The 24501-nt window shown below is 45.6% G+C and overlaps 2 protein-coding genes across 3 annotated transcripts in view; one reads left to right on the top strand and one right to left on the bottom strand.

Moving 5' to 3' along the window:
* IFNAR2 (interferon alpha and beta receptor subunit 2) overlaps window positions 1-16073 on the bottom strand; it is an 86726-nt gene extending 70653 nt beyond the window's left edge. The window contains exon 1 of one of the 2 annotated variants that reach the window (XM_021068453.1): window positions 15824-16073. The gene's annotated coding sequence lies outside the window, so the exon portion shown is untranslated. 2 annotated transcript variants of the gene reach the window in all.
* Window positions 1-24501, top strand: part of LOC110256370 (40S ribosomal protein S2-like) — a 57789-nt gene that overhangs the window by 12795 nt on the left and 20493 nt on the right. The window contains 2 exon segments of the mRNA XM_021069845.1: window positions 19783-19872; window positions 24275-24492. Coding sequence (XP_020925504.1) covers window positions 19783-19872; window positions 24275-24492 — 308 coding nt within the window.

The following is a 24501-nucleotide window of genomic DNA, read 5'->3' as shown; positions in this document are numbered from 1 at the left end:
GGGATGCTGGAGAAACATCAGTTTTAGCCACTGGGATGTAGGGGTCAGCGGATAAGAGAGAAGGGTATTTGCCAAGATGGGGTGGTTTTTTAAAAACTTCTTATGTAATTAGAGTTAATTACAGAGAAGAGGTTTAGTTACATAATAAAATATTTTTATTATGTAAATAATACTATTTTTATTATTATTTTTCCTCAGCATGAGGAAGCTCCTCAGCCAGGGTTTGAACGTGTACCACTGCAGTAACCAGAACCACAGCATTGACAATGCCAGATCCTTAACCCATTGAGCCACAAGGGAACTCCTAAAATATTCTTTTTCAAAAAAATAGTGACTAGGTTTAGGTAGTTTATTTAAATTTTCAGAAATGGTAAATATATTCTTTTTTGCTGATAAGTCTCAGTAAATTTTCTTAAATAACCAAAATTGTTATTTGGGGTAATAAAAAAATTGTAACAGTAGCTACCATGCAGAGTGTCATTAAGTGGCTGGCACAAGGCCACTGTGGCTCAAGTAACTGAACAGGCATGGGCGATGCTGGAGAGATGGGCAGGGACTTCCTCACAGGCAGTGATGAGGATTTGGGGCCAGATTCTGAGAGCAGCAGGAGACCATGGGCGAGTTTAGGCAGACGAATGATAGAATCCGAGTTGCTTTTAGAAGATGACTCCAGTTGCAATGAGGATAGGACCTGGAGGCAAGGAGGTCTCTTAGGAGGCTGCTGCAGAATGGGGATGGTGGCTCAGACTGCGACTGAGCGCTGGCAGTGGACGTGGAGAAAAGTAGATGGGTTTTGCGGATATTTAGGAGCTGGGTTGGGTAGGGTTCCATGTGCAGAAGGCCACATGGTGGTGCTGAGCCCTGAGGAAGGACATCCTGGAGGATGAGTCATGAGAGAACTCAGGATGGGAACAGGACACCTGCCATCAAGCAGTCAGATACTGTAGCCACTCCCTCCCCGGCACCCCCTGCCCCCGATGGTGCACCCTGAGGAGACTCAGGACACAGGGTACCAGCCCCAGGTAGCTGAGGTGCATATCATCAGAATAATTTCAATGAGCCCAGATGTTTGCATCTTCCCATATCTAGAAAAGTGCTAAATTCCTTAACTTGAGATATCTGGTTTTCTTTCTCTCTTTTCTCTTTCTTTCTTTCTTTCTTTCTTTCTTTCTTTCTTTCTTTCTTTCTTTCTTTCTTTCTTTCTTTCTTTCTTTCTTTCTTTTTTCTTTTTTTCCTTCTTTCTCTCTCTCTCCCTCCCTCCCTCTCTTTCCTTCCTTCCTTCCTTCTTTCTTTCTCTCTCTCCCTCCCTCTCTCTCTTTCCTTCCTTCCTTCCTTCCTTCCTTCCTTCCTTCCTTCCTTCTTTCTTTCTTTCTTTCTTTCTTTCGTTCTTTTTCTTTCTCTCTCTCCCTCCCTCTCTTTCTTTCCTTCCTTCCTTCCTTCCTTCCTTCTTTCTTTCTTTCTTTCTGTCTGTCTGTCTTTCTTTCTTTCTTTCTTCCTTTCTTTCTTTCCTTCCTTCCTTCCTTCTTTCTTTCTTTCTTTCTTTCTTTCGTTCATTCGTTCTTTTTCTTTCTCTCTCTCCCTCCCTCTCTTTCCTTCCTTCCTTCCTTCCTTCCTTCTTTCTTTCTTTCTTTCTTTCTTTCTTTCTTTCTTTCTGTCTGTCTGTCTGTCTTTCTTTCTTTCTTTCTTCCTTCCTTTCTTTCTTTCCTTCCTTCCTTCCTTCCTTCTTTCTTTCTTTCTTTCTTTCTTTCTTTCTTTCTTTCTCTCTTTCTCTCTCTCCCTCCCTCACTTTCTTTCCTTCCTTCCTTCTTTCCTTCCTTCCTTCCTTCCTTCCTTCCTTCCTTCCTTCCTTCCTTCCTTCTTTCTTTCTTTCTTTCTTTCTTTCTTTCTTTCTTTCTTTCTTTCTTTCTTTCTTTCCTTCCTTCCTTCCTTCCTTCCTTCCTTCCTTCCTTCCTTCCTTCCTTCTTTCTTCCCTTCCTTGTCCCTCCATTCCTTCTTCTTTCTCTTTCTTTATTTTGCCTTTGTAGGGCCACGCCTGTGGCATACAAAAGTTCCCAGGCAAGGAGCTGAACTGGAGCTGCAGCTGCCAGCCTACAGCACAGCTCATGGCAACACCAGATCCAAGCCTCGCCTGCAACCTACACCACAGCTCACAGCAATGCCAGATTCTTAACTGACTGACTGAGGCCAGGGATTGAACACACATCCTCATGGATAGGAGTCAGGTTCGTTACTGCTGAGCCACAATGGGAACTTTCTGGTTTTCTTTTAATTTACAGTAATCATTTGATGTTCTGACTACCTGGTTTTTGTTAACACAGTCCTATATATCCTGGTTCCTCCCTTACCTCTTTGGAGTGGGGTCTCAGTGAGCTGAGAGTCCTGTCTTTGGGCTTGAAGTCCTCAGACAGCCCACTGAATAAAACATAGCTTCCGCTCTTATGTTGCGTATTTTTTTTTTCAGTCAACAGTGTGAAACATGTGGGTTTGGGAGAGGACAGTTCTTTGGTGATGTTGTCCTGTGGCCTCTCTGGCCCCCACCCACTCAATGCAGGTAGTACAGCCTCCACTGATCACTGTGACAACCCCAAACTGTCCTCATGTGTCCCCTGGTGCCACCTCCCCTCGAAGGCTTGGAGCTGAGAGAGTATGGAATAAATAGAGGACAGGGCCTGAGCACTGAGGTTTAAAGGAGGCCACAGAGCTGGCAAAGGAAACTGAAAAGTATCCAGAGAAGCAGGAGACTTCCTGGAAATGTGTGGTGTCAAGTGGGAGCTGAGAGAAGAGGGTATTTTTAGAAGAGGTGAGTCAATTGTATTGGATGCTGCTGAGAAGCCAAGCAAAGAACTGAAATGTGTTCGTTGCATTTGAGAGCCTGGAGATTGATGGGGGTCTGACTACTGCTGTGTCCATGGACTGTGGGTGAGGGGTGTAAGCCAGAGGGAGGTGAGTTGAGAAATGTGAGATGCAATGAGGTACCACCTCACACCGGTGAGACTGGCCATCATTAATAAGTCTACAAATAACAAATGCTGGAGGGGGTGTGGAGAAAAGGGAACCCTCCTTCACTGTTGGTGGGAATGTAAATTGGTACAGCCACTATGGAAAACAGCATGGAGGTACCTCAGAAAACTAAACATAGAACTACCTACTATATGACCCAGCAATCCCACTCCTGGGCATATATCCAGACAAACCTTTCGTTGAAAAAGATACATGCACCCGTATTCCTCATAATAGCCAAGACATGGAAATATCCATAGATAGATGAATGGATTAAGAAGATGTATACACACACAGTGGGATACTACTCAGCCATAAAAAGAACAAAGTGATGCCATTCGCAGCAACACGGATGGAACTAGATATTCTCATACTAACTGAAGTGAGTCAGAAAGAGAAAGACAAATACTACATGACATCACCTACATGTGGAATCTAATATGTGGTGCAAATGAACCAATCTACAGAAAATAAACTCACGGACTTGGAGATGAGACTTGTGGTTGCCAAAGGGGAGGGGGAGGGAGTGGGATGGACTGGGAGTTGGGGATTAGTAGATGCAAACTATTGCATTTGGAGTGGATAAGCAATGAGATCCTGCTCTATAGCACACGGAACTATATATCCAATCACTTATGATGGAACAGGGTAGAGGATAAGGTGAGGGAAAGAATACACATACGTATAACTAGGTCACTTCGCTGTGTAGCAGGAATTGGCAAAACATTGTAAATCAGCTACAATGAAGAAATGGAAAAAAAAAGAGAAACGGGGGATGCAGACAGCAAGAAGGGGGTCCGTGTGTCCACGTAACGTGTGTGTATACATATATATTCATGTATTTGGCGACACAGCCAGATTTTCCTAGGACAGCAGCGTTTTTACATTTTTAATTACTTCTCCCAAAGGCAGTTCATTAAAAATACACTTAAGAAGACTTAACTTTATAAAAATCAGAAATTGAAAAAATGATCAAATTGACTCCTCATCAGAGATTTTTGTTGAGAAAATATTTTTCTTTTTTCTTTCCTCTCTCTCTCTCTCTTTTTTTTTTACTATTTTAAAAATTGAAGTGTAATTAATTTACAATGTTGTATTAGTTTCAAGTCTTTTTTTCTTGTTTTTGGAGGAAGCAAAGGCAACTAATGCTGCCTATCCAGGAATGTTGCCATTACTCAGAAAACTCCCAGGCTGAAAAAAAAAAAAGAAAGAAAACAAGGAGTTCCCGTCATGGCTCAGCAGAAATGAATCTGGCTAGCATCCATGAGGACACAGGTTTGATCCCTGGTCTCACTCGGTGGGTTAAGGAACCGGCTTTGCCATGAGCTGCAGTGCAGGTCGCAGGTGCAGCTCAGATATGCTGTGGCTGTGGCTGTGGCTGTGGTATAGGCAGGTGTCTCTAGCTCCGATTCAACCCCTGGCCTGGGAACCTTAGGGTGCAGCCCTAAAAGGCCAAAAAAAAAAAAAAAAGAAAGAAAAGAAGAAAGAAAATTCCTAATGCTGCCTAAGGACTGAGTTGCAGCTTTGAGGGAAATTCCAGAAGCAATTTTCCACACGCATTGGCCAGCCTCTCACAGGCAGCTCAAAAAAAAAAAAAAAAAAAAAAAAAAAAAGAAAAGAAAAAGAGCCAAGACTGATCTTGGCCTGCAGTCTCTCGAATCGATTCTTAGGCGGGTGAGTCATCCCATTACTATAAGCCTGGTTCTACTCAGGCCAGTTGGAAACAGGCGGAAAGGTCCGCTGGATAAATATTCACTAAGCAAATAAAAATGACAGAGGGAACACGCTACCCTGTTCTCCCTGAGTCATTATCTGGCAGATTCAGCTACGGGCTGTGGGTAACATTCTCTTTTCTGGTCGGGCTGTAGTTTCCGGTGTTGCTCAATTCTGTGCATTTATGTCTGAAGCACAAGACACGATTGAGTCTCTCTGTCTTGTATGTATAGTTTCACTTGTTGAATAGCTGGTTTGAAGAACATTTATGACATAGTACACACCCCAAACTAGTCAGTACTGATCCTTACAATGCATACACTCTATTCCATTCCATTCCATTCCATTCCATTCCATTCCATTCCATTCCTGCTTTTTCTTTACTGCTGTCTGAGATTCACTAAAGTGATTTCATGACCCAGTAATATGTCCGGTGCTGCAGGATGGAAAACACTGATTTGAGCAAGACAAAGGAAACTCCCAGGCTGCTGCGAGTGTGTGGGGGTGATTAAAAACATCAACTGGTGGAGTTCCCGTTGTGGCTCAGCAGTTAAACGAATCCATCTAGTATCCATGAGGATGTGGGTTCGATCCCTGGGCTTGCTCAGTGGGTTGGAGATCTGGCATTGCTATGAGCTGGTAGCTGTGGCTCCCATTCAACCCCTAGCCTGGGAACCTCTATATGCCACGGGTGAGGCCCTAGAAAGCAATAATAATAATAATAATGATAATAATAATAATAATAATAATAATAAATAAAACCACAAACTGGTGAGGTGACTTTTAGGTTCATATTAATCTTGCAAACCCAGTGACAGACCTTCCCCACCGGCCATCCTGGCAGGCTAGGGCTCTGCTCCTCCCCATGTTTGGCTGGGGCAGCCACCCTGGCGAGGTGGCCCTGTGCCACAGCTTCGTCCCAGGCTGGGGCCCCATCTTTGCTGGTGGGTCAGTGCCGAGAGCAGCTCAAAGCCCATCTCACAGGGGCCCCTGGGTTTCTTCTGCCTCCCTCCAAGTTCGTTTATCCAAACTCTAGTTCAGGACCGATTAGTGGGTCAGGAAATCACTTTAGTGAGTCTCAGGCAGCATTTGGAAATAAAAGAGAAAGAAACGGAATGAAATAGAAGAGAAAAGAGCAGAGCACATGGTACAGTAAGGCCAGTACTGGCCTGTTTCAAGTGTGCTGTATATGGTGTGTGCACAGTGACAGATGTTGCGTGATGTGTGTGTGTGTGTGTCTATGTGGTAAATGGTATGTGTGTGTGTTTTGTGTGTGGCATGGTGTGTGTGTGTGTGGTGTGTGGTGTATGAGTGTGTGGTGTGATGTGGATGCAGGTATGTGTGGTGAATAGGGTGTGCGTGTGGTGTCTGGGTGGTGTGTGTGTTACGTGTGGCATGCTGTATGGGTGTGTGTGTCTGTGTGTGTGTGGCGTGTTTGATGGGGGTGTATGTATGGTGAATAGTGTGTGTGTGGGGGGGTGTGTCTTACGTGTAGGCACGGTGTGTGTGTGTCGGGGGGTGTATGTGATGTGGGTGTGTTGGGATGTAGTCAGAAGTGGCTTTACCCCCGGGCTGTTGGGAAAATGATCCTGATTTGAGGGACCGGGAAATCACTCTGGCTGATGCATGGGTTGGCCTGAATTTACATGAACCAGATCAGCCTGACTCATGGCCTGTCACACACACACAGCACATCTCCAACCACTAGGATAAAGAGTGTTTACTTTGAAGATGAGGGTGCGTCCCTCCTCTCCTACGTGTCCGTGTTAACACTCCCTTAAAGATAAGATTCCCTTTCCAGATACTTGGGTCCAGCCGGCTCGCTCTGTTTATACGAATCTGTCTCTCTTGAAATCTTGAAGGACTGCTCCCTGTCAGGGTAGATGTATGTTCTTTGTTCTGATAAGATATGACCATGCTGGGAGTTCTCATTGTGGCGCAGTGGTTAACGAATCCAACTAGGAACCATGAGGTTGCAGGTTTGATCCCTGGCCTTGCTCTGTGGGTTAAGGATCCGGTGTTGCCCTGAGCTGTGGTGTAAGTTGCAGACACGGCTCGGATCCCACGTTGCTGTGGCTGTGGTGTAGGCCGGTGGCTACAGCTCCGATTAGATCCCTAGCCTGGGGACCTCCATGTGCCGCAGGTGCGGCCCTAGAAAAAGGCAAAAAAACAAAAAAAAAAAAAAAAAAAAAAAAAGATATGACCAGGCTGACAACCATGCTTCTATGGAGCAATTTCTCAGAGCTACCAAGAAGCTGTCTGATTGATTCCTGATTCACTTAATTATTGATTATTTGTGTGGACAAGGCTAATGAACTTGAACTTCAGGGATCCTGGCCCCTGGCACAAGCCTTCTCCCTCTTTTGGTATTTGTAATGCTACACTGTATTATTTTTCATAAAGATAGAAAAAGTGTCATTCCCCATTAACCGTGGACCTGTTTCTGGTTGTGCTGTCACTGCTTCACTTCCTGTGGGTCACTGTGAGACCCAAAACCACAAAATCCCACGCTTTCTCTCCCTTTCCACTTGGCGGCCTGCACCATCTTGCAAAAGAGCAAATTCTCTCCCTTGCTTGAGCCTCCTGGGAATAAAATGCAGACTCTCAGCTGGGCCCTCAGCCGCCTGTTCTGGGTCCTGCTTCCTGCTCTTATCTTATTTGGACCGAATCCCCATTCTCTGCCCCTGCTGTAGTCCACGTTAGTATCCCGTCCTTCAGCTTTGAGTTTGCCCTCCTCTTGGAGGGAGTTTGCACGCAAGTGCCATTCCCTGACCCTGGAAGAATCTACAACATTCTCTTGTGGCCGCTCTTCCTTTCCTTCCTGATCTCAGCTGAGTCGTCTCTTTCTCTAGGAAGCCTTCCTTCCCCAAGTGTTGAATGAAAAGTCAACACTGTCATATCAGTCAATAAAGGACGTGGCAGCTATCAAGACACTGCAGTCAACCATTTGATCCAGCAATCCCACTCCTGGGCATCTCTCCAGAGGAAACCATGGCTCAAAAAGATAACACATACTCCAATGTCCACTGCAGCACTATATACAATAGCCAAGACTTGGAAGCAACCTAAATGTCCATCAACAGAGGAGTGGATAAAGAAGATGTGGTACATATACACAATGGAATATTACTCAGCCATGAAGAGGAAAGAAATAACAGCATTTGCAGCAACATGGATGGACCTAGAAATTATCACGCTAAGTGAAGTCAGTCACACAGTGAGACACCAATGTCACATGCTATCACTTATATGACTTATATGTGGAATCTAAAAAAAGGACACAATTGAACTTCTTTGCAGAACAGATACTGACTCACAGACTTTGAAAAACATATGGCTTCCAAAGGAGACACGTTGGGGGCTGGGGGCTTGGGATGGAAATGCTATAAAATTGGGTTGTGATGATTGTTGTACAACTATACATGTAATAAAATTCACTGAGTTCAACAATTTTTTTTCTCCCCCCCCCTCAAAGACACTACAGTCACCCCGGATGGTGAACCCTGAGGAGACTCAGGTTGGGAAAGAACATGTATTGGCCCTAGGTGGCTAAGGTGCATGTCCAAGGAATGACTTCAGGGAGCCCAGACTCTTGCATCTTCTCATACATGGAAAAGTGCTAAGTTCATTAACCTGAGATCACTGGTTTTCTTTCTTTTTTCTTCCTTCCTCCCCTCTTTTCTTTTCTTCTTTTTTTCCTTCCTTCCATTCGTTCTTTCTTTCTTTCTCCCTCTCTCGCTTTCTTTTCCTTTTCACAGCCACGCCTGCAGCATACGGCAGTTTCCACGCTAGGGGATCCAATCAGAGCTGCAGCTGCCCGCCTACGTCACAGCCACAGCAACGCCAGATCCAAGCTGTGTCAGCCCACACTGCAGCTTGTGGCAACCTCGGGTCCTTAACCCACTGAGCAAGGCCAGGGATCAAACCCACATTCCTCGAGGATGCTAGTCGGGTTCTTAACCTGATGAGCCACAACAGGTACTCCCTCTGATCTTCTTTATTTAACAATATCCATCTTTCCACCTTCCGACTACCTGATCTTTGCTGCAGGACCCCCGACAGATCCCCACTCCCCCCTGCCTCTTTGGAGGGTCCCTCAGTGTTATTCTCAGAGGCTGCCTCCTGAGCTTGAAGTCCTTAGAAAGTCTGCCCAAGCAAACATGTTTTCCACTTTAGGTTGTGTATATCTAGTTTTTCAGTGGCCATGATCCTCCCATGAAGTCCAGCGCATCCAGCACTTTCCACTATCACAGGGCGCTGTCACCGTGTGGAGGCTTGACGTGTCCCTATGTCCCTGTGTTGTGTGGCTGCCACACTCTTACTCCATGCCTGGCGCTGCTGCCCGTACAAAGTCAACCCCTTCCCCTTCCCCCTCCTCACTAAGAGTCAGGAGGTGTTGGGGAGGGGGAGATACACACTACCGCGTATAGGATAGGGTTCAAGATATATCCTACAACACAGGGAATACAGCCAATACTTTGTCATAATTGTAGATGAAAAGCAACAAAATTATAATAAAATCATAATTTTAAAATTATGTGAGAATTAAATAATTTTAAACTTCTAAGAAATTGTAAAATATTATTTAAAAATATATAAAGTTATTGAAAATTATATATAAATTATTTAAAATTATATTAAAATATGTATTAAATTATATAAACTATAATTACATTTAAAACATAATTTAAAAAAGAAAGTCAGAAGCTGTTATCACCTTCCCCAGTTTACAGATGAGAAAACAAAGGCCCAGAGAGGTTAAGGCATTGGCTCAAAGTCACACAGTAAGCGGTTAAGCCAGGCTTCTGGCCTCAGGGTTGGGGCCAGATGGAGAGGACATTTGATGAGAACTGGTTACATGGATTGTTAAGAGAACAGAACCTTTAACAGCTCTGTGTTACCTAAGCTGTCTTGAAGAAGAAAGTTCAAGTGAGTCCTGAGGTGAGTTGGAAATGACGGGTGTCCTGGGGGGTTGAGGAGAGCTGGGTTTCCCTGCCAACGCCCACCTTAGAGGGTGCGGGGAGGTCAGGATTGAGGATGGGGGAGCCAGTGAGCTGGGGGCTGGGGAGAGAGCGCATGCTCGGGTGTGGGAGAGGACCCCCTCCCCCCGCCCTGCCCCCCGCAGGGCACAGGAAGAACCCAGGTCGCAAAGCACATATTGTGAGGCTGTAGCTGTGGATTTTGTGATGTCCCCACTGAGCACTCCACCCCCCATCACGATACTTTCTGGAGTGGGAATGGATTCCTTTGACAGAGCTCAAAGGAGTCGGAGGCTGGGGACACAAGTGAGCCAGCCTCATGGGTCCTGGCAGTGACTGGCCTGAGCCCATCCTACTTGGGGCTCCAGAGGAACAGGGGTCCTAGCTGACCTCTGGGATCTAGAATGAAGGGCTGACTGAATCCTCGCAGATTCTACCCTCTCATTTCATTGGAACTGCCCCTGGTCCCAGAGCCCCGAGGAGTGTGGAAAGCCTGAGCTCCCTCTGGACCCAGACGCTAGCTTTTTCATCTTGTATAAAAATAAAATCACTCTGAATGTCCGGATGTGCCCAAGGTACAATAATCTTATGAAAACAAGTGCATTTTTAGCAAAGGATCCTACATTCAGCAGAGAATTGTCCTTCCCTGGTCCCATCTACTACATTTGTGGTGGTCGTGGTATATTTTGCATAAAATCAGATCCATGATGGCATAAAGCAGTATACACAGCACCTTTTTTCTTCTGCTTTTTAGGGCTGCACCTGCAGCATACAGAAGTTCCCAGGCTATGGGTCGAATCAAAGCTGTCACTGCCGGCCTGAGCCACAGCCATGGCAATGCGGGATCCAGCCTCGTCTTCGACCTACACCACAGCTCAAGGCAACACCGGAACCCTGACCTACTGAGCGAGGCCAGAGATGGAACCTGCATCATCATGGATACTAGTTTGCTTTGTTTCCACTATGGCACAGTGCTTTAGACTGGGTAGATTATATTTGAAGACTGCAGAGAGAGATCCGTGATGTGTCTAGCGGCCAGTGAGCCTACCCCTCGAGACACCTGTCACTGCCTTTGTCCCCGCTCTGAGCATCTACCTCAAGGGTGTATTGGACGGGGCTCCATCTACCAGGGGAGTGGAGGATGCTCCATTGCAGTCAGGTGGTTACTGGCTAACTGCAGGATTGGTGAGTTCCCCAGGCTCAGCAAGCTTTCCTGTGCCACCACTGGCCATCCAGTCACTCTTGAATGTGACTGCATTTGGACACAGGGCCTTTAAAGAGGTTGCTTAAGTAAACTAAGTGAAATAAGTCAGAAAGAGAAAGATAAATGCCATACGATATTGCTTATATGTTGGAATCTAAAATATGAGAAATGGGAGAAATCAGGAGGGAAGAGAGAGCCTCTGAAACTGGGCTGGAGAATGGGATGGCTCTTAGCATCCTGGCCTTACCATCTTCGGCTCCCCATCTGGTGAGTCAGGAAGCTGACCTGGCTTCTGCTGATGGTTGCCAGCTTGTGTCCTGACCTCACCGACTTCCTTTCATGTCTTTAGCTACAGGAACTTGCATGATTTTGCCAAGAGGTGCCTGGGTCTGAGTTTCCTATCAATCTGAGTGCACCATAAATACCTGCCAATACGGCGGTGGGGCCAAGGCCTTCAAACCACAGGAGTAAAAACAACAGAGGTGATTTAATTTTTAGAAAACAATGGAAACATGTTGAAAAATATCTTTTTTTATATTAAACAATGAATTTATTACATTTATAGTTGTACAATGATCATCACAACCCAATTTTATAACATAGCATTTTTTTAAAGGCGAAAAAAAGTAACTAACACAACAGTGTCAATTAACTACACTTCAAAGAAAAAGGTTAACAAAACTGAGGACAGGGTGGCTATTATGGGCTGGATGGTGTCGTCCCCCCCCCGTTTATATGCTGAATCCTTAACCCCCGGTGCCTCAGAATGTGACTGCATTTGGACACAGGGCCTTTAAAGAGGTTGCTTAAGTAAACTAAGTGAAATAAGTCAGAAAGAGAAAGATAAATACCATACCATATTGCTTATATGTTGGAATCTAAAATATGACACAAATGAACTTATCTGCACACCAGACACAGACTCACAGAGATAAAGAACAGACTTGTGGTCGCCAAGGGGTGTGGGAGGGAGTGATGGACTGGGGAATTTGGGATTAGCGGATGTAAACTATTTTATATAGAATGTATAAATAACAAGGTCCTACTGTACAGCGGAGGGAACTACATTCAATGTCCCGTGATAACCCATAATGGAAACGAATATGAAACAGACCTTATACATAACTCAGTTACATTGCCGTACCCCAGACATTAACACAACATTATAAATCAAGTATATGTCAATAAAACTAAAAAAAAGAGGCGATTAAGATAAAATGAAGTCATCAGGGTGCGCCCTAATCCAATATGTCTGGTGTCTTCTAAGAGGAAATCAAGACACAGCCGCACACAGGAGACCCCGTGAGAACACAGGGAGAAGACCCCCACGTAGAAGCCAAGGAGAGAGGCCTCAGAAGGAACTAATCTTGCCAACGCCTTGACTTCAGACCTCCGACCTTTAGAACTGCGAGAAAATAAATCTCTCATTTATGCGACCCAGCCTGGGGTACTCCGTCCTGAGAGCCCCAGCAGGCTTCCACAGTGGCCGGCTTGTTAGTGGCTGTAGCATCTTTTATGCTAGGGAATGGCTCCCCCTGCTGGTTGTTTAGATTAAAAGCCAAAGGACTCCGGAAAATAACATTTCATATTTGGATGCTACAGATTCAGGGACAAAGTGCTTAGATGCTTCTTTATAGAATCTAGAATGTAGAATATTCATAGGATTCTTTATAGAACCCTTCATCTGTAATCAGGGTTGATATTAAAAATAGTCAGCAACTGAGGTGGCTCCCTGTGGTCAGACTGGAGGCTGGACCGTGAGGAGGTGGTGGGAGGGTGTTAGGGGAGGAGCTGGGGAAGCCTGGGGGGACTGATGTGTGGGGGGGGTGAACATGCACCAACCTCATGGAAGATGCAACCCTGCCGGGTGCCCTGCTGCAGATCAGTGTGTAATCACAGAAAATTATTTCCTAATACTTCCTTTATAAAACTGCAAAGCTTGAACTTAGCCTAGTGCTCCTAGACATAGCCTGCAAGCAAGTACTCTTTTTCTGAGCAGGAAAATTATGTCCTGCTGTGGTTTGTGGTTGTTCAACACATGTCTCTTGTGTGATCAGAGTCATGCTATTGGCCTCACTCTCCTGGTGGTCATATTGCCTTGCCAAGGCTACGAACAAGACAGCAAGTCTGGAGGCCAAGTCTGATGCATCACAGCTAGAAGGTTAAACAATCTATTACATCCATTGCTACTATGGAACAGAGGGCAAGCCAAGCAATTTGTGCTCCAAAAAGCTATCATGAGAATGGAAAAATCAGCTCCTAGATTACTTCTTGGGTGCATACAGAAGGTGCCCAATAATTAAAAAAATACTTATGGCTCCACACACGGCATATGGAAATTTCACGGCCATGGACTGAATCCAAGTCACGGCTGCAATGCTGCATCCCTTTAACCCACTGTGCTGGGCAGGGGATTGAACCCACACCTCCACAAGGAACTGAGCCACAGCAGTCGGATTCTTAACCCACTGGCCACAGCAGGAACTCCCTATAAATATTTTTTGAGTAAGTGAATGGGGATCAGACACCATGAAATGAAAACACTTGGCAGCCTGTGTTCCAAATTTGGGTATTCACTCGGCTGTTCCAGACTGCTTCTATCAAGTGAGGATTTTTTTCTGCCCTTGTCCAGATAGCACCGTTTCTAGAAGCGAATGAGAAACCTGCGAGTGAAAGCATGGAGCCTCCATGACCCCGTATGATGAGAGGATCCAGCATTTGTTTTTGTTTTTTTGCCTTTTCTAGGCATATGGAGGTTCCCAGGCTAGGGATCTAATCGGGGCTGTAGCCGTCGGCCTGCACCAGAGCCACAGCAACGCAGGATCCAAGCAGCGTCTGCAACCTACACCACAGCTCAGGGCAACGTCGGATCCTTAACCCACTGAGCAATGCCAGGGATCGAACCCGCAACCTCATGGTTCCTAGTTGGATTCGTTAACCACTGAGCCACGACAGGAACTCCGAGCCAGCATTTGTAATAGGAACACCCAGGCATGTCTGGGCTGCACGGAGTGGCGAGTGTGCTCAAATCACTCTCCTTAGAAGGATAAGGAAAATTTCCATGAGCCCTAACTTGAAGCTCCATTCACTTCACCAGTCAGGAAGGACTTACTGAGAGCATCCTAGGTGCCCAGCATGAGCACAAGTGATACAGACCCTCCTTTCTGGGAGCTTACCCGCTCCTGGGGGGAAGGACAATTACACAAGTGCTTGTAATTGCGACAAGGCTGATTAGGGAGAAATACAGGGTGATGTGACAATATAAAACAGTGACTTGGAGCTGTGAGGGGCTGGGAAGGCTTACCTGTGACAGTCATCCGTCTTTTTTTTTTTTTTTCCTTTTTAGGGCCATATCTGTGGCCTATGGAAGTTTCCAGGCTAGAGGTCAAAGTGGAACCACAGCTACCAGCCTACATCACAACCAGAGCAGCACTGGATCTGAACCGAGTCTGTGACTGACACCAGAGCTCACGACAGCGCCGGATCCTTAACCCACTGAGAGAGGCCAGAGATCGAACCTGCATCCTCATGGATTCTAGTCAGGTTCTTAATCTGATGAACCACACGGGAACTCTGTGACGGTCATCTCTAAGGTGGGGTTTGGAAGGGGAGGTGGGAAGGGGTGGGGGTGTGGGGAAGCCTTGCAGGAAGATGGAAGAACTTGGGTAAATGTCTAAGGCAGAAGGCCCCAGCAGAGCAGGCTGGGAGGCGGTATGTGGGTTCTCAAGTCCAGCTGTGGGACAGCAGGTTTCACCCAGTTCCCAGGAAGATAGGTGCCCACACCGTGCCTTTCCCAGACTCACACAGAGGGGCCTTGTGGGCTGGTGTGTCCCAAAGTCTGGTGCATTCAGGGAATTGAATGCCCAATGAATGGTGAGGAGCTTAAACCTCTTTGCCAGTTTTCAGCTGCTCCATGTAGATTTCAGCTGTCCTCATTTGTACCTATTGACCTACAGGTACCGGTCTCTCCATTACTGAGAGTTAAAACCACTCTCTGTCCAGGTCCATTGACCTTGCCCCTTAGGGAGATATGGCTTATCCCCCTGCATAAAAGCTCACGTCCTCTGGATCCAACCAAGTCCCTCATTTGCAGGCATCCCATCAGAATCGCCCAAGAACTTGATGGGATGCTGTCATTACTCTGTGCCCAGCGCATAGCACATAGTAGGTGTGCAACTAAATGCATGGTTGTATGAATGAATCTGTTTCCAAAAACATGGGGACTTCCCTATGGGAACACTTCTCGCCCAGCCTGAATCGGGGTCTATGGTAGCACGCATTTAGCGCCCACTTCTCTGCACACCATCTGTAACCCGCAAAAGTGGTGTACACTCTTCATCTCTGCCGTCCCACCTCTCCGGAGCTACTTCAGCCCCTCCAAAGGCCACCAAGGACAAAATAAAGCAGAAAACAATGCCCGGAGGACCACGCTCCAGATGCTGCAGAAACAACTGTTCACACTCTCGGTCCTAGCTTATTATTTTATACATAGTGATAACTAGCTTTTTTTTCTCTTTTGTCCTTTTAGGGCCGCATCTGCAACATATGGAGATTCCCAGGCTAGGGGTCGAATCAGAGCTATTGCTGCCAGCCTACGCCAGAGCCACAGCAATGCCAGATCTGAGCCTCGTCTGTGACCTACACCACAGCTCACAGCAACGCCGGATCCTTAACCCACTGAGCGAGGCCAGGGATCAAACCCGCAACCTCCTGGTTCCTTGTCGGATTCGTTCCTTGTCGGGAACTCCTAGTTTTGATTCTCTGTTGGCTTAACCTCCTGCAGAATAGAAACTGTACGAAGAAAGCCTGGCTCCTTGGGTTAGGATGTGGGAAGAAGGCGACGAGGAGGCTAGCATGGATGATGCTGACAAAAGATAACGGATTGCTCACCTACCATCATTACCATTGGGGCTTGAGAGGGGCTTACCAGCTTCCAAGCAGGATTCGCTCAGCCACAGCCGCTGCTGTTGGGGCTTCTCTGCATAATACTCTTTCAGGGATACGTGCCTTGTAGACAGTTCTGCTTTTTTGCTCCAGTTCATCCTTGGTGGCTGCCTCTATGCTGTGACCGTCAGTCCCCAGCCCCTTCTATTTCCTCCTTTTCCACCTCGGCCTCTGAAACGCCGTGGAACTGCCCCTGCCAATTACGACTACAGGCAAAAACTGCACACCAACTATCAAGCATCTGTTCCTCAATTTCTCACTAGCTGCAACTTTGAATAACATTTCCTCTGAGTATAAGAAGATGCTCCAAACTGAGAATTTCCTTGCTTACGCAATTTTTTTTTTTTTTTCTGGTGTCTGCCTTGTGGTTTAGATGCCACATCTTAACTTCTCCTTCCTCAAAGGGTCAGTGCAACTCTGCCATCTTGTTCCATCTGGGTCTTTTTCCCATAAGCCATAAACCAAAGTTTGTGAGCATTTTTCCCGTCCCTTTCTGAGCCAGGCTCCTTCCCTGGGCGCTGTCTGAAAATAACTTCGCTACCATCTCACATAGGTCCAATCACTCCAGCTTATCTCATGTCTGTTTTCTGCATGTAGATTACAGTTTTCCCCCTAATACACCAGCAAATACTTGGTGACTGCATATTTATGTGCCAGTATTCTGTAAAGTATAATCTGGGAGACAGACTGGAAAACCTGATTTTTGTCAGCTTGTGTCACGCAAGCCTGTACGAATACAGGAAAGCGTGAGATATGCGGTGAGGGGCATTGTGCAGCGGGGCCCCCATGTCTCTCCTGAGTGATGCAGGGGAATGTGGTATTTCCAGCTACAAAGCATCCTTCTGGGCTTGGAGTTGCTCTGCCCCTTTCCCACCCAAGAAAGCCTAGGAAATTTAGGGGGTGATGGGATATTTTCAAAGGGATAATCTTAAATACTCTTTACTCTCTTTCTCAGATGAGCCATCTTTTGCAAACTGTGAGACTTAGTGACAAAACACCATATCCCCTCTAACCCATGAACCCCATCCATGCAGCTCAGGGTACTGCAGTTGAAGCTGGTTGGCAAAGATAGGGCTGTTTTCTGATCACACTTCAAAGAAAGAAATGGCGTTCTCGAACTGCCTTTGCTCGCAACTGCCGATTGCATTTGGCAGAACGAGGTTGTGCAGAGAGATAAGCCTGGAAAAGGGGCAGTTGCTGTTACATTCTTGGTTGATTGTGGCCCCTCCTAACGCAGGAAGTATGCGAGTATCTCATACTCAAGACTGGAGCCAAAGCTGTCATGTCATTTCCACACCTCTCTGAGTCTCAATTTCCTTGTGTGGAAGCATGGGCATTTTCATGCTTGCCTCTTAAGGACTGTGGTGGAAATTCAGTAGAAAGAATTTTGTGAGAGCCCTCAGCACTGTGCTGGGATTAAGTGGTTTCTTGATAAATATTTGCTGGGTGCAAAAAAAAAAAAAAAAATAATAATGGTATTTATTTAAGAGTCTGCTATGCAATTTTTCTTTCTTTCTTTTTATTTATTTATTTATGTATTTATTTTGTGTCTTTTTTGCCTTTTCTACGGCCACACCTGCGGCATATGGAGGTCCCCAGGGTAGGGGTCTAATCGGAGCTGTAGCCACCAGTCTATGCCAGAGCTACAGCAATGCGGGATCTGAGCCGTATCTGCGACCTACACCATAGCTCATGGCACTGCCAGATCCTTAACCCACTGAGCAAGGCCAGGGACCGAACCCACAACCTCATAGTTCCTAGTTGCATTTGTTAACCACTGAGCCACGATGGGAACTCCGCTATGCAATTTTTCTTGATAAAACACACGAGAGCTGCCTTGCAGGGTATCATGCTAAAATGAGAACAGGTGGAAACTGTCTTAAGGGGATAAGAAGAGGTGTGTCTATTATCATTGCTTTTTAGGCTTCAGTTCATCCAGCGTGTTTCTTGCTTGATCTCTTTCCTAGGAATTGTTCCGTGGGTGAGCTCCGTGAGCCGGGGGCTGTGATAATTAGACCAAGGTCATGTATCTGTCCCCTGTGGGCCAGTTAGCTCAGCTTGGCTCCATGTCCATACACATTGATCTTAACCCAGCTGGCAGGCTCACAAATGTGTGACCAGGTCCCCAAGGACGCCAGGGGGACGGGTTTCTGTGGATCTGGCAAATAATTCCTGCCTGCGGGAGAAGCAACTCTGCAGCCGCTCTGTTATGGTTATTGTGACCTGAAGGTGGCGCTGTTTCTCAAGGAAGAATAGTGCGTGAACTGCGGGTACTTATTTTAAAGGGTGTGTGAATGAGGGGTTATGAGAGTTGGAGAGAAATGCAAGGTAATTTGATTCAATTCCGCATTTTCCAAAGCAAAGAAACTGAGACCCAGAGATAGAAAACTCTTTCCTGAAACCGAACCACAGAGGCACGGCTGGATATAGGGCTCCTAGAGTCTATTCTTTTGCAATTTTCACTACATTAGGGGTTTCCTGGTCGTAAACGATATTAAGCAATTAATAATGCTAATGACAAAGTTGAATGAATCATTGACACCTAGACGGGGGATGTTTCCAAAGAATTAAATTGTCGTTGAATTTCAAACGTCTATTATTCCTAATCGTAGGTCAGGTTCAAGCTGTCTGTGTTGGTTTTTGTTATAAAAGGCATTGGATTTAATGAATGATTTATTTTTCTTTTCCCTAAAAATGATAGAAGGAAAATGACTAGTATGGGTGGAATTTTATTCTATATTGACTGTTTTTGAAACATAAGTATGATTTCCGTTTTTGTTTGTTTGTCTTTTGTCCTTTAAGGGTTGCACCCCAGACATATGGAGGTTCCCAGGCTAGGGGTCCAATCGAGCTCTAGCTGCTGGCCTACGCCAGAGCCCAAGCAGCTTGGAATCCGAGCAGAGTCTGCGACCTACACCACAGCTCACGGCAATGCCGGATCCTCAACCCACTGAGTGAGGCCAGGGATTGAACCCGAAACCTCATGGTTCCTAGTCGGACTCCTTTCTGCTGCACCATGACGGAAACTCCTGATTTCTGTTTAAGTGATCACAATTGAGACAACGTGGGTTTTTAAAAGATGCTCATGGACAGAAGCTTGATAATGAAAGTGAACCCAAAGTAGCTATTTTTAACCCCTTTCCTAATTCACAGAAGGTGGAGCACAGCAGGGAATGGATATAGAGGTTCACCCCTATAGCATGCACAGAATTCAATCTTTTAGAAGGTTTCTGCTGTGAAAAAAAAAATATTTTTGCCGCACCCCAGGCATATGGAAATTCCCAAGCCAGGGACCGAACCTGCACCACAGCAGCTGAATGACAACGCCAGATCCTCATCCTGCTGTGCCACAAGGAACTCTGAAAGTAATTTTTTTTTTAAGGTAAACTTTCGCTTACTTTCCAAGGAGGGTAAGAACCGAGGAAAGTGAGAGAGAGTAAGTTTTACATCCTTGCACTGGGGCTCGTCAAGGGGTTGACCAGTGAGCTTCTCCAGGTATTTGCATGCAGCCTGTCTTACAGAATTCAAGGTCTCGAAAAAGGCAGGGTCTGTGCCTTTGCTCTTGGCGCCAGTGAAAACGTTCTTGGAGATGCTGATGAAACAGAAGCCATCATCTCCACGATAACAGCATCTTTCCCCCCTTTCACTTTGGAGAGATGGTGTTTCTCATTCTTGTATTCGTTTTTTTTTTTTTTTTTTTTCCTGCCACAGCTAAGGGAGACTAATAGGAACAGGTGTTTTCTGAAATAGGGATCTGCTGAATTCAGGAAGAGTGGATTTCTATTTTTCTGAAAAAAATTGTTTATCAAGTAACTTGGATTTTTTCCTATTGTGCCTTCCTCTGCTGTAACAGAAGCGCAGAATCTTCCAGTCACTGGTCGTGGTCTGCTCTTCATTTGGACCTTTATCCGTGCTCTTAAATGACTCCCTTTGCCACATCAGCATCAAGTGCAAGCTGGTTAAGGAGGCAGAATCTCAGGTCCACTCGGACCTGTGGAATCAGCCAGCATCCGACCTGTCGGGGTTTCTCAGGTGTGCCTGTGAATCCTAGAAGCACACAGACAAGGAGCTCCCTGGTGGCCTAGTGGTTAAGGATCTGGCATTGTCGCTGCTGTGGTGAGGGTTAGCTCCCTGGCCCCAGATCTTCCATATGCCATGGGCGTGACTTAAAAAAAGCACAGACTAGAACACAGATCTATCGGGAGAGCTGAAATGATTGTAACCATTTTCCTTAGTTCAGTCTCTGTTTTCACAACAGTGCTTTTTCCTGCTCTATATAGCCTCTCCTGATCACACAATCCCCTATACTGAGGTCTGTGATGGGATGGGTATATTCTAAGGGCTGAGAATGAAGACGAAAATCCTTGGCCTCATGGAACTGATGGTGGGGGTGAGAGAGAAAAGAAACTTAGCTTATACCCAGGAGTACATGATGTATGGTGCATTGTAACGTGATAAGCTCTGGAAGACAATAAGGCTGATGGGAGTGAGGGAACAGTGCAGTGGCCATTTGGGATGCTCAGGGAAGGCCTGGCCATGGGGTGGGGCCTCTGAGCAGAGCCAGGAAGGAGGTGAAGGAGGGGACATGTTTTGGGGGGGTGGGGAGACAAATCTTCTGCCACCTCCCTCTGCAGTGGGTCAGAGTTGCCAGACTGAGCAAATGAAAATACAGGATGCCCTGCATTTTTGAATTTGAATTTCAGATCTACAATTTTTTTTTTGGTATAACATACTAATTTGTAATGTTATAATGTATGTATGCATTCATTCATTCATTCATTCATTCCTTCATTCTGTGGCTGCCCCATGGCATAGGGAGTTCACATCAGGGATCAGATCGAAGCAGCAGTGGCGACCTACGTGGGATCCTTAAGCTACTGTGCTGGGCCAGGGATCGAACCTGCGTCCTGGTGCTCCCAAGAGGCCACTGATCCCGTTGCGCCCCTGTGGGAACTCCTAAGTATACATAGTTTAGTACATATGCTAGTACATAGTTCATGTACTAAGCTACAGTATATATGTTGTTTGGTGTGTCTCATGCAATAGAGTACATATCTTTTTAGTATGTCTCAATGCAATATTTGGGACATACGTATACTAAAAAAAAGTCATCATTTATCTGAAATTCAAATCTGACTGGATGCCCTCTATTCTACCTGGCGATTCCTCCTGTGACAGGTTGGCCCCTGGGCAGACTGTGGCTGGAGGAGGTGGCTTTCTCCGCAGAATCACCATGTCTCTGTTCTGTCAATTTGCATCTTGCTCCCTGGCCCTGGCCAGGAGCACCGCGGAGGGAGTGGCTGTCCTTGATCTTGTGTTATCCCCACGGGTGACGCCTGGACGTGGTCACTCTGGATCTGTCTTCTGCAGTCAGATAAGAATTTCCTGAACTAAATACCACCGCTCGCCTCAAATCTTTTCAAGTCAAACCCTCCCACCTCTTAGAATATCTATCTTTATATATTGCTTGGTGACTGTATCACACATCGCCTATTGGGAAAAAAAATTTGCATTGTTCTTTTGTCCATGTAGTACCTATGGGAGAAACTCATGATACTTGTCCAGCGACCTCCATGCTGTGTGTCATTTGCAGTTTTCCAAGTGCGGCTTTTGAGTGGCAAGTGCGGCCCCTCCCACCTCTTCCCAGAAGAGTCTAGTCTAGGGCATAATATCCATCCGCCGGTGCTCAGAGCCAAGCCATTACCTTTCCCCTTTTTAAATGAGGGGCAATGCTCCTCCCTTCATTTATTTATTTTAAACCCTACCAACTGGCGAGGAAGTGGTAGCTGAAAGGACAGCAGCGCTGTGTCACTTTTCAGTAATTACCTCTTGCAGAGCCCCTGCTCACAGAGAAGGTTCTAGAACTGGAGGCCTTTGTGTCTACTCATTAGGAGAATGATGACGGTAAACAGCCGACCTGACTCAGCAAAGATAACCTTAGGGGCCGCTTCGCTGTCTTCTCTCTGGTGCTTCCTAACACCTGCCGTTACAAGATAATAACGCCCAGCAAAACAAACTTCCTTTGCATTTTGTAATGACCAGCCCCTCCCATGAGAGGTTACAGCTCACTGACGTTAGAAACTGACTTTCCTCTTTGCCTCCTGATTTGGGGCAATGGATGGCAGTTGCGCCTTGGAGGCCTGTTGCAATGAGTTTCTAGAGCCTGATCTGCATATGTGGCAGGTTCTGGGGTGGGGCTGGAGCGAGCCCGACAAGAGGATAACTTTTGCCCAAAAATTTTCTGCAAGCACCACCAACAACTGTGACCTCAGCTTCTAAAACCTTTTTAAAGATGTGATTCGGGAGTTCCCGTCGTGGCGCAGTGGTTAACGAATCCGACTAGGAACCATGAGGTTGAGGGTTCAATCCCTGGCCTTGCTCAGTGGGTTAAGGATCGGGCCTTGCCGTGAGCTGTGGTGTAGATTGCAGACGCGGCTCGGATACTGCGTTGCTGTGGCTCTGGCATAGGCCGGTGGCTACGGCTCCAATTCGACCCCTAGCCTGGGAACCTCCATATGCTGCAGAAGCGGCCCAAGAAATAGCAAAAAGGCAAAAAGGCAAAAAAAAAAGATGTGATTCTACAGTGCCTCTGAGCTGACAGTTTTTCCCATATAATGAGCAATACACTTCATCTTTGTTTCTTATGTTCTGTTTTCAGCAAAAAGGGGGAAGGCTTATATGAACAGAAATTAAGTTGTTATTTAATTTGTGATTTTATTGGAGGTGCAAAGGAATTTACACTTACTTTTGGCTGTTCTTTGGTGTGCCAGACTTTCAGTCGAATCAGCTGGTTTGCAATTTTAAAAACTATTTTCAAAATTTGGGATCATGAACTAAATTGATGTGTGTGTGTGTGTGTGTGTGTGTGTGTGTGTGTGTGTGTGTGTGTGTGTGTGTGGCGTTTGTATTTTTCACATTCTACAGGCTTTCCTACACATTTGTTGTGACTTGGGTTTGTAAAACTGGGACCTTTTGATAGAAACATCAGGATGACCCTAAAGTAAAATGTTCCATAAAAGTGAAAACCAGGAAAATCACCACCAAAGATGAAGTGAAAGCCATCAACCAACCAACCAATAAATAAAAAATAATGAGAAAGAACTGCTACATTTTAATCACCCAGGATATATCCCCTAGGTTATATTTGTGGTTTTGTTTCTTCATTTGCTTTGTTTTTGTTTTGGCTGCTCCTGAGGCATGCGGAAGTGCCTGGGCCAGGGATCAAACCTGCACCACAGCAGTGACAATGCTGGATCCTTAACCCAATGAGCCACCAGGGAACTCCTATGAGGATATATTATATCAGGATATATCAGAATGAATTTGAAAAAATTTAACCTACACATGAATTTTTAATAACTTAATATTTAAGTAGGAAGATGGCAAGATTAAATTTTTTGTTTATATAGTTTTCACATTAGGTACCTGAGAGGTGAAAATGTGTATAACTTGCACATGAGCTATAGCACTCATCCTACTTGTAGCAGTTGTATATTTTTAAAAACAATTATTTGCTTATTATAATAGTGATAATACATACATCATGGGAAATTTAGGGCATAGAGTTAGGCAAAAAGAAGAAAGTAACCATCCCAGTTACATAATGGTACCAGGCAGAGAGGACCTTTGTGAATTTTAGTGTATATCTTTCCAGTTCTTTTTTCTAGCTGTAAAATAAAATAAAATTTATTTACTTTTAAATATAAAAAAATTGGGGGTTCCTGTCATGGCTTGGTGGTTAACGAATCTGACTAGGAACCCTGAGGTTGTGGGTTCGACCCCTGGCCTTGCTCAGTGGGTTAAGGATCCGGCGTTGCCCTGAGCTGTGGTGTGGGTCACAGACGCGGCTCGAATCTGGCGTTGCTGTGGCTCTGGTGTAGGCCGGTGACCACAGCTCCGATTAGACCCCTAGCCTGGGAACCTCCATATGCTGTGGGAGCGGCCCTAGAAAAGGCAAAAAGATAAATAAATAAATAAATAATTTTTTATAATGATTTTTATTTTTTTCCATTAGAGCTGGTTTACAGTGTTCTGTCAATTTTCTATTTTACAGCAAGGTGACCCAGTCACACATACATGTATACATTCTTTTTTCTCCCATTATCATTGTATTTATTTTTAGATGGTATTGCCCAAGTTCTTTTAAAACTCGTGTTTAATCTGTATATCGTATGAGGAAGGGAGGGGACTGGCATGGGGAGGAAGGAAGAGGAGATTTTGCAATGAGTCCGTTCAGAGCATATGAAACAAAGACCTGCTGTACAGATAGAAAGTCACAGCGCTTTGCTGCTTCTATGTCATGGTCGCAGCCCACGGCACTCTGACGTTTTCATCATCGTTTATATATTTTGTGGGGGTTAACAGCGTATTTCTTCACGAAGTAGGAAGGAATGAGTAGGATTCCCTTTTCTTTTTCAGTTGTGATTCATTTCAGAGATGTTTCATTTCAGAGATGTTTCAAATCTCCATCCTGGACAGCCTTGAAACTTGGAACTGAATTACATGGGTTTATTGATGAAGACTCGGCAGTTGAGTTCTCCTCTTTGCTCTTGACCAAAATGGCTAGCTTCAAGCTGCCCCCAGAAGAAAAACGGGGAGACCAGGACGATCGGTTCACCCCCAAGCCAGAAGCCACTGTGGAGTTAAAGACCCGTTACAATT

Source organism: Sus scrofa, chromosome 13 (genome assembly GCF_000003025.6).
Source record: "Sus scrofa isolate TJ Tabasco breed Duroc chromosome 13, Sscrofa11.1, whole genome shotgun sequence".
Taxonomy (NCBI): Eukaryota; Metazoa; Chordata; class Mammalia; order Artiodactyla; family Suidae; genus Sus; species Sus scrofa.
Note: the sequence above shows the minus strand (reverse complement) of the source record. Positions and strands in the feature narration are given on the sequence as shown.